This window comes from Pinus tabuliformis, chromosome 9 (genome assembly GCF_031772625.1).
Source record: "Pinus tabuliformis cultivar Carrire ecotype Pingquan chromosome 9, CPIR1, whole genome shotgun sequence".
In the NCBI taxonomy this organism is placed as follows: Eukaryota; Viridiplantae; Streptophyta; class Pinopsida; order Pinales; family Pinaceae; genus Pinus; species Pinus tabuliformis.
Window position 1 is genome coordinate 661,068,524 of NC_142307.1, and position 16,719 is coordinate 661,085,242.

At 33.1% G+C, this 16,719-nt stretch overlaps 1 protein-coding gene across 1 annotated transcript; it reads right to left on the minus strand.

Moving 5' to 3' along the window:
• Positions 1-10,910: 10,910 nt before the first annotated feature.
• LOC149150404 (laccase-2-like) lies at positions 10,911-15,380 on the minus strand. The gene is made up of 6 exons (XM_089439474.1): positions 15,186-15,380; positions 14,832-14,983; positions 13,961-14,205; positions 13,730-13,858; positions 11,389-12,336; positions 10,911-11,250 (listed from the first exon to the last, which is right to left on the minus strand). Exons 1-6 carry the CDS (start codon positions 15,300-15,302, stop codon positions 11,120-11,122), a joined length of 1,722 nt encoding a protein of 573 aa, XP_089295600.1. The 5' UTR covers positions 15,303-15,380; the 3' UTR covers positions 10,911-11,119.
• Between the last annotated feature and the right edge of the window lie 1,339 nt (positions 15,381-16,719).

Consider the following 16,719-nt stretch of genomic DNA (forward strand, 5'->3'; position numbering starts at 1 on the left):
TGGTTTGATAATTGATCGATCTGCAAGTTGCAGTAAAGTAGGTGTAAAAAGAAGATTAGGAAGTTTTAGCTGTTCCATAGTCTGTCTACTCATAATGTTGATAGTAGTCCCTAAATCAATCAAAGTATTTGGAATTTCTACCCCATTGATATGTGTTTTGACAATTGGACTACCAGGATCTACATACTTCTGCATAGTAATTTTTCCCATCATGATATCTGCAATTTTTCCTACCAGGTGGATTCTTCTTGTATCTCTCAGTTTCCTTCCTGGTCTTTTAAGACTCAACTCCTTTATTGTTTTTGCTAGAATAGGAATATCTCTAATGGCTTGTAACAAGGGAATCTTGATACAGACATTCTTTAATTCATCTAGAAAATCATAGTTAGGCAACAAGATTTGTTTTTCCACCCCTTTGTCAATTTGTAATCTTTCAGGAAAAGGAGGTGTGGATGAAGATGCAGGTTGCTCAACTATAGGAGTTGTGGGGGTTGACTCTTTTTCTTTTTCTTTTTGAGTGCTTGGGTTTTGAAGAGATGCTTCAGAACCTTTATTGGCTTCAAGAGAATCTTCCTCAGAAATGCTTTGCTTTTTAGCATCTATAGAAGGCTTATCTAAAACTCTACCAGATCTGAGTTGTACATCATTGAGAGGAACAATCATATAGGTAGGAAATTGTTGTCCTTCTACCATGTAAGCATTTTGAGGGTTTTTATTGTTGGGGTTCAGCAATGGCTGGGAAGGTAGTTGATTTGTCTTCTATTGGAATGGAAGCAAGAGTTGAGAATTTGGATTTTGTTGAGAAGGTTGTTGTTGTTGTGGAAATGGCAATGATAGTTGTGGATTTTGATTTGGAAGTTGTGGAGCTTGTTGATTTTGAAAAGATGGAGGATATTGATAAAATTGAGCAAATCTCCCATAAGGATTTTGCATACCTTGTACCCATGATTGAAAAGGATTTTGAGGTTGGGACCAAGGTTGTTGCCAAGGATTCCAATTTGGTGGGGGTTGAAAGTTCATAGAGTTATTAAACCCTTGATTTTGTTGCCCCTGCAAAGGTCTCCTTGCAACAAAACAAAGAGACTCAATTGAATTTGGATCTTCTTGAAAGACAGCTTTGAGCCCAGGAATTGAAGGACAATCCTTGGTCTCATGGTTTTTTGAACAAATCACACATGTTTCTACAACTTTTGCATCCAAGGGACATTCCCTTAGAGCATGTTTCTTTCTACATTTTGGGCAAAAGATGGCCAAAGCTTCAGCTTTTTCTTTCTGCTTGTTTTGTATTTTAAGGGTGTCTAGTTGCTCACTAAGACTCCCTAAGATATCAGTTTTGAATTCAACAAGCATGTTGCCAATCTCAACCCTACTTACTGATCCAGTTGCAGATTTGTTTGTTCTAATGAGAGAAGGATCTCTAGGCCCTTTTCCAGTTTTAGATTTTCCCCTTGAGAATGGACACGTAGCTCTGCTATATCATGAAGTGGAAGTTGAGATATATCTCCTTTTCCCATCATGTTCAAAATATCTATCCGTTCATCTCTAATGACTTTTAATAGAAGGGCTTTCAAGGTTTCCTCATCTAAGTTATTCATTTTTACTCTTTTCAGGTTGTATTGAAATCTTTCAAGTAAATCCTCCAAGTTTTCATCTTCTCTTTGCACCATTTTGAATACCTCATCCTTGTGATTGGTGGGCATACAATAATCTAGGTATATATCCAAAAATGTTTGTTTCATATCATTCGAAGTCCTAATGGATTGAGTGACTAATCCTATGAACCATTTCAAAGTAGCTCCTTTCAATGTTGAAGGAAACAATTTGAGTTTTTGAGAGTCTTCCAGATAATCATAAGTGCAACACACGACTTCAAACTCAAATAGAAATGTTTCAGGATCCTCATTTCTTAGCCCATGAAAGTTTGGGAGGACAGATGGTGAGATGTTTTTCGTTGTTGCTTGAGAATCCTCATCAACTATAGGAAATCCGAATGAGTTATCTCCATTCCTATTTCCCCCATTGTTACCTCTACCTCCTCCATTGTTTCCTCCTCCTCCTCTACCTCTACCTCTACCAAATCCGTTTACTACTTCCTCTGTCATGATAGTTTCCTCAGAGACTTCAAAGTCCTCTGGTTCCTCTACTAATGGCAAATGAGGAGGAATTTCTGGGTTCCCCCTCTTCTTCTTCAGGTGATTCTACTTCTTCAATTACAATGAGTTTTCCTGTAGAAGTAAAGAAAGGGTCTTTTCCTAATTCAGATTCGATGGATGGTGTGGGAGAGTCTCCTAATTCAACTATTGCCTCTTGAATTCTAGGAATCCTAAGGCTAGGAGTGTGAGTTGGAGATGATGGAGGTGTCTCTTGTCTATTCCTTGAAGTAGATGGAGTTGTAAACATCGAACTCTTGGCCCTAGCTAAAAACCTTCCCCTAGAATCTCTTGCTCTATGCATGTCATTTTTTTTATTTTTCTTCAAGTCGGGCTGATAATTCTCTTTCTAATCTTCCAGGTCACTCTAGGTGCAAGAAGAGAGCATACTCAAGAAATTATTAAACCAATAACTCTCTCTTTTCTGATCCTCCAGATCACACTAGGTGCAAGAGGAGAGCATACTTTGAGAAGTTATCAATTTTTCCTTCCTTGAAATTTTTTTTTTTTTTTTTTAAGAAATTGGATACCTAGTTTCACTTCCCAGGCAACGGCGCCAAAATGTTTGGTCAATTTAGTGTGTCCTAAATTGCTATTTAAATTGTCAATCCGAGAGTCGTAAACTGCTGAAGTGAAGTGCACTGTATATGCAAGATAACCGATTTCTTAGTTCTTTGTCGTTTTTGAGTTTTTGGTTCATTTTTCGGTTTATCCTCTGTGGATTCCCTAATGTGAGATGGTAGAATTGAAGGTCAAGTATGGATGGTAATGGTGATTTCTACAATGATTTTCCAAACTTTAAAGTTCTCAAAAGGAAGGTTTCAAACTGGCTGTTATGAAATCAATTCTCAAAAGAAAATAAAAATGTACCAAAACAGTGAACTAGTGACAATGAAGCCCAGTATCCTTACTGCTGTATAAAAAGAAAATAAAAACTGAACTCAAAGCAATTCAAAGACTGAAAGAAAAGCAAACTAAATCACACTACTTCAACCCATATTCTGACCCTTCACCTTTCGACTCGCTCTGGATATAGGAAGTAATCATAAACAAGTTGAGTAATATGATATCTAAATTGCAGGAAATGAAATTGCATGAAATGAAACTAAGATTTAACTACTCATTCATATTTCAATTCCTAAAAATGACATAAGTAATTTAATCACTAACTTGTGGGAAAGTAAACTAAATAATACTACATCAAGTAATATTCTGATTCCTCACTATTTGAGTCGCTTGGCTATAGGAAGGAAATCATAAACAAATGAGTAATATGATATCTAAGTTGCAGAAAAGTAAATAAGCAAAGCAAAACTGAAAGAAATGACAATGCTGGAATTAAAACTCAGTAAATGAATTAGCAGAAAGGACAAGATGATCTCATGTCATTAGTCATTAAAACTATGTAATTTGTCCGGGCTGCCTACAAGAACCTGAAAGAAAAATATTGATCAGCTAGCAATCATGAGAAAGCATAAAAGAAAATATGAACAACAGTTAGTATAAATATCAGGACAACGTAATTTATACAAGCAAATGATTATAAAAGCAGTAACATAATGAAAGCAAGTAAGAAACTATATAGTAAATACAGAGCCTTCGTGTACAGGGGCCCTCTGCAACCTCGGCCAATCAATACTCAGTCACAAATTGAACTTAAGAATGTTGTCTTCTCATATAGTAAAGTGCAGTCAAAACATAGAAATAGAGCACGGCACAGTGGGCTCGTAAACACAGTCAAGATTACATGTAAAAGCTAACTATCAAGCGTATGATAACGCGTTATTTATAACTGAAGGTGCTATAACTGATTCCTAAATTCTATGCTGCCAAACAGACACGTAAATCTCCACGTCCTGAGATCTAGCAGTATGGTAATCATGACAAATAAATCTATGGAGTGGTGGCTGTTCGATTTGGTTCATGGATTGATCCACAGGTGTTAGCACACCTTCGGAGATTGAGGATCTTGCCACGCAAAACTTCACGTGGGCAAAATAGAGCCGTGCCACCGCAAAACTCTTGGTTTGACCACTCCTTTGACCGTCTTTGACCATGGCTGTTTGTGAGTGATTCGACTAAACCAAGGGGACACGCTCCATGTACATGTCATTTGCAGCTTGCCCATGTGGCCGGATTCTCCATTGGACACCTGTAACATAGTCTTCAACAAAATGGCTGCGGAAACTTGAGCTGACTGCGGAAAGTGACAAGTTTCCGCAGTTGATTGAACAAAAATCTAAATCAAACAGCAGTCACAAACATAGTTAGGAAACCATTTTATAAGCTCTTTTTAAACTAATATGCAATGATTTGACAGCTTGGTGGGTCAAGTAAATGGAAAAGAAGGCTGAAAAGGTATATAGGGAAGATGCAAGTTTGGGACTCAACAACTATGTCGAACCTTTGACTTGCAGATCAGTGGGTTTGTGTGAGGTTTAATATTTATTAAGAGGGGTAGAAGGTGGGAGCTATTGGTTAGATCTACATTGTTTCAAATAACATATGTGGATTGGCATTGTCAGTTTCATTATACATTGATTTATGTACAAATCTAAGAGAAAACGAGTTTCATTGTATATCTAATCTAAACAAAGATCTAAGAGTGTGTTTCATCTTATATCTCATCTGAGCACAAATTAAGAGAAAATCTAAGAATTGATCAAATGAAGCATAGATCTAAGAGTTAATGATGATGAGATTTACATGTGTTTTAAAATTTGTAATCACAATACATTTGTTTGGAATAATTTTAGTTTCAATTTGCAAATAGATTTCCTCTACATAACTTTTTTTTCCAGAAGAAAAAATAATGACTTTCATTAATGAAAACAAAGGAAGTTGCATATAACTCGTTTGGAAGAAGATCTTATTCTTGCCAAAACCAAGAATAAACAAAAGCTACACACTTAGCCAACATATGTAATCAAGAAACTCACTATTCTGACAAGCCAATGAAAACTAAACCACATCCATCACTGAGCAAGAAGCAAAAGAGCCTGAACTAATAGATCAAAGAAAGATCGTGGACACCACTTACAAGTAGAGAGCACCTCATAACTTACCTTCCATGGTGATGCTATACCATTCTTTTCCTCAATTTTTTTCTCGGCCTCCAATGTTAGGAGAAATAATGCATCTCCCATTATACAACTACTCCTTCTCATACATGACTGCTCCTTCTCATACTTGAGTACTCTTTCAAAGACATCATCAATCTTTGCATCTCTTTGTTGAGAGTAAGATAAAGGTAGCTCTGGCCCCTTTTCCTTAGTTACTTCTATTTATATCATTAGGGTTTTCTTCTTATGCGTATTTTTACTTTTTTTATTTCCCATATATTATTTATATAATACCATGTTGAAGAATCTAGGGAAACTAAGTGTAGTGTGATTCTTAGTTACCTGATACCAATTTGTGCAGTATTTTTATTTTTTCTTGTTAGCTTAATCTTCTTCTTATTATTATTAATGCATGTGTGTGTACTTCATCAACCTGCTACCAAAACATAAGAACAAGAACACAAGATGTTGGCTCTCTGTCAGGGCCAAAACCTCTCTTCTATTGAGAGGAAAACCCCTTAGTTTCTCTAATTGAAGCTTCTTATTGATCAATGTCAAACCCTAGACCCCTCACTTGAATATCCTCCAAACACAACTCAAGTCCTACCAACACTTTGTTTCTTCGGCACTTCCTCCTTCCGGGACTTCGACCTCCTTCTTCTGGCACTTCATTCTTCTCTCAATTGTTAATAGACCTTGTTGCACTTGCTCTAGAAGAGACACCTTTTGATAAGTTCCTTTTCTTGTGATGATCCCTTTCTTCTACTTGACCAAATGAGCTCTTTCTCGAAGGTGTAGGTGAAAACTTGATATGATTGTCTTGCAGCCCTAGATTTCCGCATGTGTGGTGATTTCCTTGATATGGTAAGCTCTTTTCTTCCTTCGCTTGAGTGTCCTTCTCCTTCGCTTGATTGGGAGACCTTATAAGTCTAGTTTCCTAGCCCAATTAGAGAGATATGCCAGCTGTGGGTTTCTATTGTTATGACCGTTGGAAACCTTCCCTGTCCTCGTACATGTGACTGTAGATTGACCTAGAAACAGTCCTTTAATATTGATTGTTCTTCCTTCCTTCGATGGTGCACTAGAGGCTCCCTTTCTCGTCTCTTTTTCACCCTTTACTTTCTCATTTTCTGCGCTGATTTTAGAGGTTTGACTTAGGTGCATCCTGTAATGTGATGCCATAAGAAGTTTGTAGAAAATTAAACATTGAACCGAGGAAAATTGTCACATAGATTGTACAATTTGATTAATCGAATGTTAAATTCTTATGAGAATTAAAGGATGGGTTAATTAGGCATTCTTCCAACCCAAATTCCATCGGGTCATACATATACTGCTTGTTGAGACACCTAAGTCCTACAGTTTGTTGTTACTCAGTAGGGATTGATTTGAAAAACTAAATGGATATTTTTCATGGACTAGTCACACTTGTTGCTATCATATAAGGTTCATCCTAATAAAATATAAGTAGAATGAAAAATAAATATGAAACACATGATTATAAATTTAAATAACATTAATGAACCTATTATCTTCTGGAATTCTACAATTGGTAGCTTTTGTTTGGATTACTTTTTAGGAATTTAAATCCTAGGTCACTTCTTTCAGAGATGTGTGTGAACAATCTAAGGTCCTTCATACAACTCAAAGTACTTTGAATGAATATATAAATTTGGGTAATGATTCTATAGATTTAGTTCCTTAAGTTGTAAATTTAAATGTAACTAAAGATTTGTGTTTAGTATTTTTTTATGACTTTGAGACAAGCAAGGGTACATGCATTCGATGCATTCTTAGGGATCTTATGAAGCAAACACATGATAACTTAGATTAAAGTTTGAATTAAAAAACATCACTGCTTATTAAGATCTAATATAGATTCTTGAAAATAAGTTAACTGAACTCATCAATTATTCTGAAATAATAATTAAACAAATGAAAATTTTAATTCATTACCTTTCAAATTATCCAACTAAAACATAAAATCTAATTTCTTATTTAATGCATTTAACATAATTTCCCTACCCTAAATAACATTTAAATAAATAAAATAAAAAAACCCAAGATAAACCCTTTATAAAGCACCATATTTATTTAACTTTCAACATCATGATGGAAAAAAAATTTATATTCACGCACTTAAACGAACAAAGCATGAAAAACCTTTACCTTTAAAGCACCATATTTATTTAACTTTTACACTTATCTAACATCAACATGACGATGGAAAAAAAAATTATATTAACACACTTAAACCAACAAAGCATGAAAAACCTTTACATTACTAGAATGATGCTCTACAAGGTTAATTATTCTATTTCTTTGTATACGAAAATATATGCTTTATTTTTTATGAATAAAATATGAAAATAATAAAATAAAAATATTTCTTATAGTGTATTTTAAGTCTTAATTTGAACTATTAAATTATCATATTTTTCTTTGGACTCTTAGTCTCTCGATGTTATATTGTTATATGGGTGTGAATTGTGGGCTAGCAGTACTCTCGTCTCAAAATGTTATATTGTTATATGGGTGTGAATTGTGGGCTAGCAGTACTCTCATCTCAAAATGGAAATAAATTGAGAAAATCCAAAAACCCTTGATGATGAGCAAGTTTAAAATAAACAAAATGAGAAAATCCAAAAACCCTTGATGATGAGCAAGTTTACAATAAAAAGCTCAATACATTAAGAGATAATGTTGATTGAAACAGGAGTAACTCCCATTGAAGCAATTGCTATCTTGCGGCTCATAAGATATCTAAAAAAATTGAGCAAATGAGAATAGGTAGATGGCCTAATGTTATCTTCAATGAAGGCATGAGTGAAAGAAAGAAAACATGGATGAAACAAAACTAGACATGGATGCAAAAATGAAATATCTACCTCAATGCTTGTCCCACAAATAGAAAGGAGCTAAAGGATTTTGTTATGGAGAAGTTTACTAAAAAGGTATGGGGAAAAGAGTTGGGTAAAAAGAAGAAATATTCCATTGAGGAATTCAACCCTAAGTGTGATCTACAATAAAAAGAGTTCAATAAAGCTAGCATTTAGTGGAGGGCAAAGGTTCTTATTGCTCAATTAAGGACCAACTCGGGCAAAGGTTCTTATTGCTCAATTAAGGACCAACTCACATCAACTTCGGTGTGAAACATGAATGTGGAAAAGGCTTAAAGAAGCTTGGGAAGAATGGGTGTGTACATTTTGTATGTCTAGGGCTGGAATCGGAAAAACATTTCATTTTGGAATGTGATGCATTCAAAGACATCAGAAAGTTATGAGAACATGTAGTATCAGTTTCTTGGCATTATCTTTTTAGGGAGCGAATTGTTGAAAAATTAGATCAGTTCATCATCAATTTGAATGGGAAAAAGATTAAATTGCAACAAGCTAAAAACAAAAAAACTAATAATCTCATAAACTATTTTTAATTCCATAAACCTTAAAATATCATTTTATTTCATTATAATTTAATTTAATATTAAGATGCCCACCGTTTAAAGTTATGTACAGTACCAAGCCTTTCATAGACATAGTTTAATACATAGTTACCAAATTCGGCCGAATCGGGCTGAAGAATTCGAAAATTCGGCAATTCGGTCCGATTCGGCCATTAATACGCTGAAATTCGGTTCGGACACAGTCTCCCAAATTTATTTTTAAAATTTTCTTTGATTTGTGTTCTTCAAGAAGTTCCTACTCCATTTTCCATTTTCCGTGCCTTAGTTTCGTCATGCAGTTGTATATATTAAACTGTTAGAACGTAATTCTCCGTTTATATAGATGTTTAAAACTATTGAGCCGTTAAAAACTTAATTTTCGTTCTTTATTCCGCAATACTCTTGTGATGAATGATTAAAAAAATTCGGAGTTCTATTTATATCAAAGTTATTTTGATGCGTTAGAAAATTTGACTGCTATTAATTTTTACATTGTTTGTTTAATTTTTATATTAAAAATAATAAAGTTCATGTATAAAAATTAAATAAATAGTTTTTATATTAAATTTTCATTTTCACAATAATATATATATTTATATATTTCTTATTTTCACAATAAAATATTTTCTTCTCTTTTTTTTTTTAATTTTAATTTCTTTGTTATAATTCTTTGATGAGTGAATAATGTAATTGGAATTATTTATTCATAATAAAATTGGTTGTCACGTAGTTTTTTAAATTGGTTGTAATTTAGTTTTTTCTTTTAAGAAATTTGTAAAGAAAATATAGTATGGTTTCTAAATCTTTTAAACAATTAGGAAAACAGCAAGATAGTTCTAATTTGATGATTCTTGATAATTCTAATTTAATGATATTTTATTTTTATTTTATTCAGTTAGTAATTAGGAAATTGTCTAAATATTCGTGATTAAAAATTAAAGCATTAGTTACTATCTTTTGGTACAATTAGGAAAATAGCAAAATATTTCTAATTTGATGATTCTTGATAGTTCTAATTTAGTGATTTTTTATCTATATTTTATTCAGTTAGTAATTAGGAAGTTGTCTAAATATTGATCATTAGTTACTATCTTTTGATTGACAAAGAGGAATTGTTTCTACTAATTCCTATATCTCATTCACTTCTATTTGAACATTAGGAAAAGAACAAGAATTCTAATTGATGAATCTTGATAGTTCTAACTTGATGATTTTTAATTTATATTTTACTTTAGTAATTAGGAAATTGCTCAAATATTTATCATTAAAAACTACAACATTAATTACTATCTTTTGATTGACCAACTTACAATTTTAAAGGTTCTTTTTTTTAAATGTTAAAGAGTTGGTCCCCCCATTGTATCTTATTCACTTCCATTGAAGAGGAGTTGTTTCTACTAATTTCCATATGTCATTCACTTCCATTCAAGAATAATTGTTTCTACTAATTTCAATGTCTAATTTTATTTGCAACTTCTATAATATAATTAAATTGTTAATTTAGATTATTCAAAATTTAAGAAGAAATGTTATTAATAATGGTGTAAGATGTATATTGACGAATAGTGTAAGATGTATATTGGCGAATTTTTTCCGTATTGAATTTTAGGGAGTCGAACTTTTTTCGTATTGAATCGAATTCGTATTCGAATTCGAATTCGAACTTGGTAACTATGGTTTAATATTAAGATGCCCACAGTTCATAGTCCAGTACAGTACCAAGCCTTCCATAGACTTCCATTACCTTATCAATTTAATTAGTTCGAGAGTCGGTATTCAAACACTTTCATGAAACTTGTAATATTATATTCACCGCTTTAGGATTTAGTTTTGAGCAAAGCAAATCATCGTTATGCTATTTGTTCACCGCCTTACGATTTAGTTTTTATTAAATTTCGAGCAAAGCACACCATCGTTATCTGTTTGTCTTCAACCAATCAATGAACTGGATAACCATATTCATCTGCTGCGATCGAGCCAAATAATCCTCTGATGCCTCTGTTCTCGAGTCTTTATCTTTTGTACTCTGCTCTTGAGACATTCTAATAGAATTTTGCTTTTGCTTAACATCGAGCTTACTTAGCTTCGGTAATGATCTGTTAGTGTTTTCAGCTAAAATTTTGATAAAATAAAAAAACATATTCATCGCCCTGCAATACAGTTTTATTAAATTTCGAGCATATAATTTCTGGGAGATTTCGGAAGTATAATAAAAAATTGGTTTTATTAATAAAATCATAGTTACATCCCCATTGGTGTATTTTTATTTATTTGTTTTACTGCCACGGCTCTCCACACTAAATTTGACCTTAAGAAATCGTGACCATTCCGCTCTTCAAGAATTTAGTACAAAATTCCAAGAAGCTCATCATGGAAAGCGGAACTGTCAAACTTTTATATAGAACAGCATTTGTAATGGTACACTGGTTCAACGAAACCAAGGAAGAACATTTCCAAGAAAATAATCAACAGGGAGGCAGGTCCTTAGGGGGAGGCCCAAGAGATTGACGGAGACCACCCTCTTTTTCTACCAGAAACGCCATAGCCAGTCCCCAGGACGTGTGCACTTCCAGATGACAGTGCATGAACCACACACCTGCATACCAACAATATTTCAGATTAAGTAGAGATCGAATAAAATTATGGGAGTCATTTTTGGGAATTAAATTATTTTAAATAGTAGTGGTAATAGCTAGTGTCAGCTGCGAAGTTCGAAAAACAAAAAACAAATTACCTGGGTTATCGGCTTTGAATCTCAAAGCTGCCCAACCGCCTTTAGGTACACCGACTGTATTATGAATAGGCGGATCGACGAGATTGAACGAAGAAGGATCTGTAGTGGGTTTATAGTTTCCAAATCCTCTACCGACTACGAAGAAATTGTAGCCATGGATGTGAATGGGATGATTTTCGAATCCCATAATGCCCGTATCTTGCAAAATCAGCTCCACATTTGCGTTGTAAGGAATGCAATTAACCCTGGTGCTGAACTGTGGGTTCATGTTGATGGACAGATTGTTGGCCGTGTAGTTGAACTGCAAGGGTGGCCTGCTGGGAAAATCTCGGCTGAAAACTCCGCTATTGTTGTTGTAGGCGGCCTGGAGCAGCGCGGTTTGGGGAAGAATAAACGACTGGTTGTTTACAGAAGCAGAAAATCTGCCCCCATAGTAGCCTTTACACGTCTCACCCGGTGGACAATCTTGGAGATTGAGTCCCACGGTGAAGAACAGCCGGGTGTCGATTTTCTTGGGGACTATGGAGGGATATTGGGCAGAATTCAGACTTCTGAGAGTGGCTGAGAAATTTGTGGCGCTGTCCGTGTCTCTCATGTCGGGGAGATTTGGCATGATTTGGAGATTTTCCGAACTGGACCTTGATGATCCTGCGTACTGTAATATTGCTGTGGTTGTAGTATTGTCGAATGGAACGTCCGATGTAACGTATGGCCGGGCCACCATTATATATTTTCCATTGGGCTGATCTGTTGCCATGATCACAGACATTGTCTGGCCTGGAGCTAAGAGAATGTAATCAGTTGTGTATGGCTTTGTGTAGGTCGCGTCGATCTCCACAACTGTCATGGTGTGATTTGCTATGGCGAAAAACAGCTGATCATTCAAAGCCGCATTTACTATCCGGAGTAGATACGTCTTCCCGTGATGAACGTGTTGCACAAATGTATCTGCAAGTTAACCGATTCAAAAGACAATTATATACAACAATATAAGAATTTGGCAGATGAGAGGAGGGCAAAGATATTTTAATTAAGGGTAGTATTAGTCCATATGAAATGGTTTTCTTTGTGTCTAATTGAACCGAAATGGTTTTTTTAAGGTTTGACTTACTGCCACTTGAACCATAATATTTTATAACACTGTAATTATCAATTGAGCAGCTCCCTTTATGGGTCATTCAAAACTGCTTTAAACATTAAAAAATCACAATTTGGCATTCAGAAATTTAATAGTTAGACTGTGTTTTTTTCTTATGTCATGTTTCTTGCTTTTATTTTAATTTTTATGGAAGAGTGACATGTGAAATTTTTTTAATCTAAATTTTTATATTATCATTAAATCTTAAAAATGATAAATCTTTATTTTATAACTAAATTTTCAAAATAAATGCAGTGTTAAATATCAACTATTTTGTATTTTTAATTTATATTTCTTTTTTCGTATTTTTAATTTATTTATTTTTTTAGCATTTATTTAATATAATAAATTATTATATAAATTTATCAAATAACAAATTACATTTTTCTAAATAATAATAAATAATATTATTTTTAGAAAAATAACATTATTTTTAAAAAAGAAATAATTAAGTTATTTTCCATGGATTATTCAAAAATGTATTTTAAACATCAAAAAATCACAATTTAGCATTTTTGAAAATTTTCATCTATTAGCTAGAGTAGGTCTTTTGATTATATCATGCTTTTATTGAAGGTTGAGAGATTATCTTTTTTTTTTTTAATTTAAATTTTTATTTTATGATTAAATTTTAAAAATGACAAGTAATAGAGTAGATATCATTTTTTGGGATTCAACTGCGTTAAGAAATTCATTCATCAATGACCATTTCCCATTTCCATGAGAGGTAGTAGTTATTGACTAAATTCTCATGATTTTTGAATCCACTTAGCACTCATTACATCTCATGATTAAATTCATAAAACTAGAAAAAAAAAAATGTTCACTAAACTACTTAAACTAAAAAAATTACAAACTTAAAATAAATTTACATTCATAATAAATTATCATTTTTTAAAATAAATTTAAAAAATTATATAATCTAATTATTTTATATTTTAATTTTTATTATTAAAAAATAAATAATATATACCATTTACATAAATTATAAGCTTTTAATTTACAACAACCTTTTAATGCATTAAAAGGTTATGAATATTCTGCTGGTATAAACTATATAGCTTGTGATTCCAACCTATTTATAAAAAGCGAAAAAAATATACTCTGAAAAAGCATGGAAAAAGAAAAAGTTAAACTAAACTCCTAATGTGGAAACTATATAACTTGGACAAAAATTAAAGAAACAAATCATATAGCGGATACCTTTAGCGGAGCATGGAAAGAGTAAACCAGGTTGGCCGTTTATGGTATATGCGTCCGACACGTTTGGACCTCCGCCATATTTGTTAGCATATGCTTCTATTGCCTCCACATCCCCATTCCACCATTCACCTGCATAATTATTAAATCTCGCCTTTCACTATCAGCCATATCTGATAAGAAAAACCTAAAAAGAATCTGCAAACAAAAGAAATGATGGTAATGTAATTTTACCGAATAGAATTTGAGCTTCTGCATCAGGTTTAGGGAATGGATATGGTACGCCCTTTCTTGGGTAGATAGTGAATGCTCCGTGTATTGAGGATCGCTGCCATGATATGTGAGCATGCCAAAAGAGTGTGCCAACCTGACCGTCCACCTTGAATTTGTAAGTGTATGACTGGCCTTTCTGTATTGGGCACTGCGTTATGTATGCTGGCCCATCTGACCAACCTGTTCCAAGCTGACGGACTCCGTGCCTGATCCAAAACAAACATTAAATTTAGGAGCAGTTTAATTTTATTTTTATGTATTTTAAGTTTGTAAATTTAAATTATTTAAAACATATTTAAATATATTTAATGACCTGAGAAATCTGGAACACATTAAATTTCTGCAAATTAGATAACTAAAACTAATACCAACCAAAATGAACCCCTAATAATTGAACTACGGGCGTAGAACAGCATCTCTATCTATTTTACATTCATTGACCAAAGTCTCAACAAACATTAGGATTCAAATAATTTTAAAATTTATGGATTTTTAGTTAAATAGAGTTAAATAAGTTTGTACAATAGGGATCTACGGGGTTTTGGATAGATGAATTGGGTATTTTATTAAGACATTTTTTGATGTGAGGTTACTCGTTCAAGGACATAATGGAAATATAATTGTGTCAAATTAAAAAAAAAAAAATTAAAACAAAATAATTGACAATCACAATGTGATAAAATATGATGTAAATTAAGATCAGAATGTGATACTCACGAAGTATAATTTATCATGATATAAACTATGAGATTGAAGGTTTAAATGCCTGATAGAGCCAACAAAATAAATAAATAAAATGAAATGTAAACTAATCCCAGCTGGAATACCATACCAGTGAATCGTCATATTGTACTTTGCATCATTATGAACTTTCACCTCGACAGAATCGCCTTCGTTAACAGCTATTGTTGGTCCGGGAAACTGCCCATTGATCGTGAGGAGAGATTTAGTGCGGCATAAGCGCGTTACATTTTGATATTGCACCTGTCAAACCTCACAAATCCATAGATCAATAGCAAGATTTTGTAGATTCGACTCGATTTTTTAAATAAAATCCTTCCAAATGCTTGGCTGAAGTTGCATATATGCTGATTTTAATAGCCTATATATATAATTATAATTATAAATGATCATAACAACTTATCTAGTTATTGGATTTCAATTTTCAACCAGTAAGGATACTCACGTGGAAGTCGAAGCGTTTAACGCTGTAATCAGAGCTTGCAGCAGCAGCTGTAATTTCAATGGTGAGTAACAGCAAGAGGAATGTAAGAAACGATGTTGCATTGGCATCTGAACTCATCCTGCAAACTGCTGGAGAAGACTGTGGACAGACCACCTCTGTGTTGCTGAAAGTCGGGGCAGAGAGTACGAAGCCGAAAGTATTTTCTTACTCTTATATGCTCTGTGGCTGTCCACATTATATAGGAAGCGACTGTCAACCTTACGTGGAACTTTTTGAGGGTTGGTAGGGGTTGGTTGGTCAGAAGAACGTTTCTGACTGAGAACAAATTTGACTTTCGAAACCTCGTGAAAAGACCTCCCTTTTCTTCGTCTCAGCTGTGAAAATTTCACTTTTTACTCGAGTGTGAAAGGTACCAAATTCAATATGGCATCAGCAATATAAGACCTGGAGAAAGCGACATGTGCGATGCTGGCCTGCTATGGAGGTGCTATCTTCTGCTTCCGACTGAATATACTCTATCAATGGTCTTTACTTTACTAAATGGTCAGCTATGGTATACTATTCCTCTGTATCTTCAAGTGGAGCCAATGAAGGAAACACCTAGTGAATCATGTGGCCCAAGATAATTGCTTCCGGAAAGGTCGGCACATTATATAATTTACATGTTCTCTGTCCGTTGTTTTTTGTTTTTTCCTTATTCAAATGTAAATTGAAGATGTTATAATTAAAATTCTAAAAAAAATTATATTAATTTTTATTTTTTATTTTTTTAATAAAAATTAAATCCAAAATTTTATTGTTTGTCAGACACTTATTATTCACCGAAGTTGTACCCACCCTCATAAAAATTTGTGTGCCATTGATTTACCAAAATATATTTATCATTCAACCTAAACTCTTTTTCCCTCACTCCCATTTTCAGCTCTTTAAGTTTGGATTGGGATTAAATGATGAATTAGAATCAAATATAGAACAATTAATAAATAATATTTTTTAAATAATAAAATTTAACTATTTTTATAAGTAAATTGTAATTAGCTTGGGTAAAAATGTTTTGATTTTTATTTGCATAATTTATAAGAATTTAGAATTAAAAAAATTATTTTAAAAAATTTCTAATTGTCCGTTTTCTATTAATTGTTGTATTCTTTAGGATAATACTGTCTTTTTTTAATAACTTATAAATTAATTATCTAAATATATATTCATTGCTGGTTTTCTATTAATTGTTGTATTATTTCTAATAAAACTATGTTATCATGTACCAAGCTTGTTTTCTATTAATTGTTGTATTCTTTCTAATAAAACTATATTATCATGTACCAATATATTTTTAACAATTTGATTACTCCACCAAGGTTGTAGTGCTTAAATCATGCACTTAATATAACTATGTTATAAGAAAGAAAGAAAGAAAATAATTTTAACTTCCACAAGGCTAAACATAGCCTATGGGACATATTGCTTGTTCTTCTGGTTGATGTATTCGGCCCTTTTCCTCGGAAGCCTCACAATAAACGCTTCCAAATTCTCA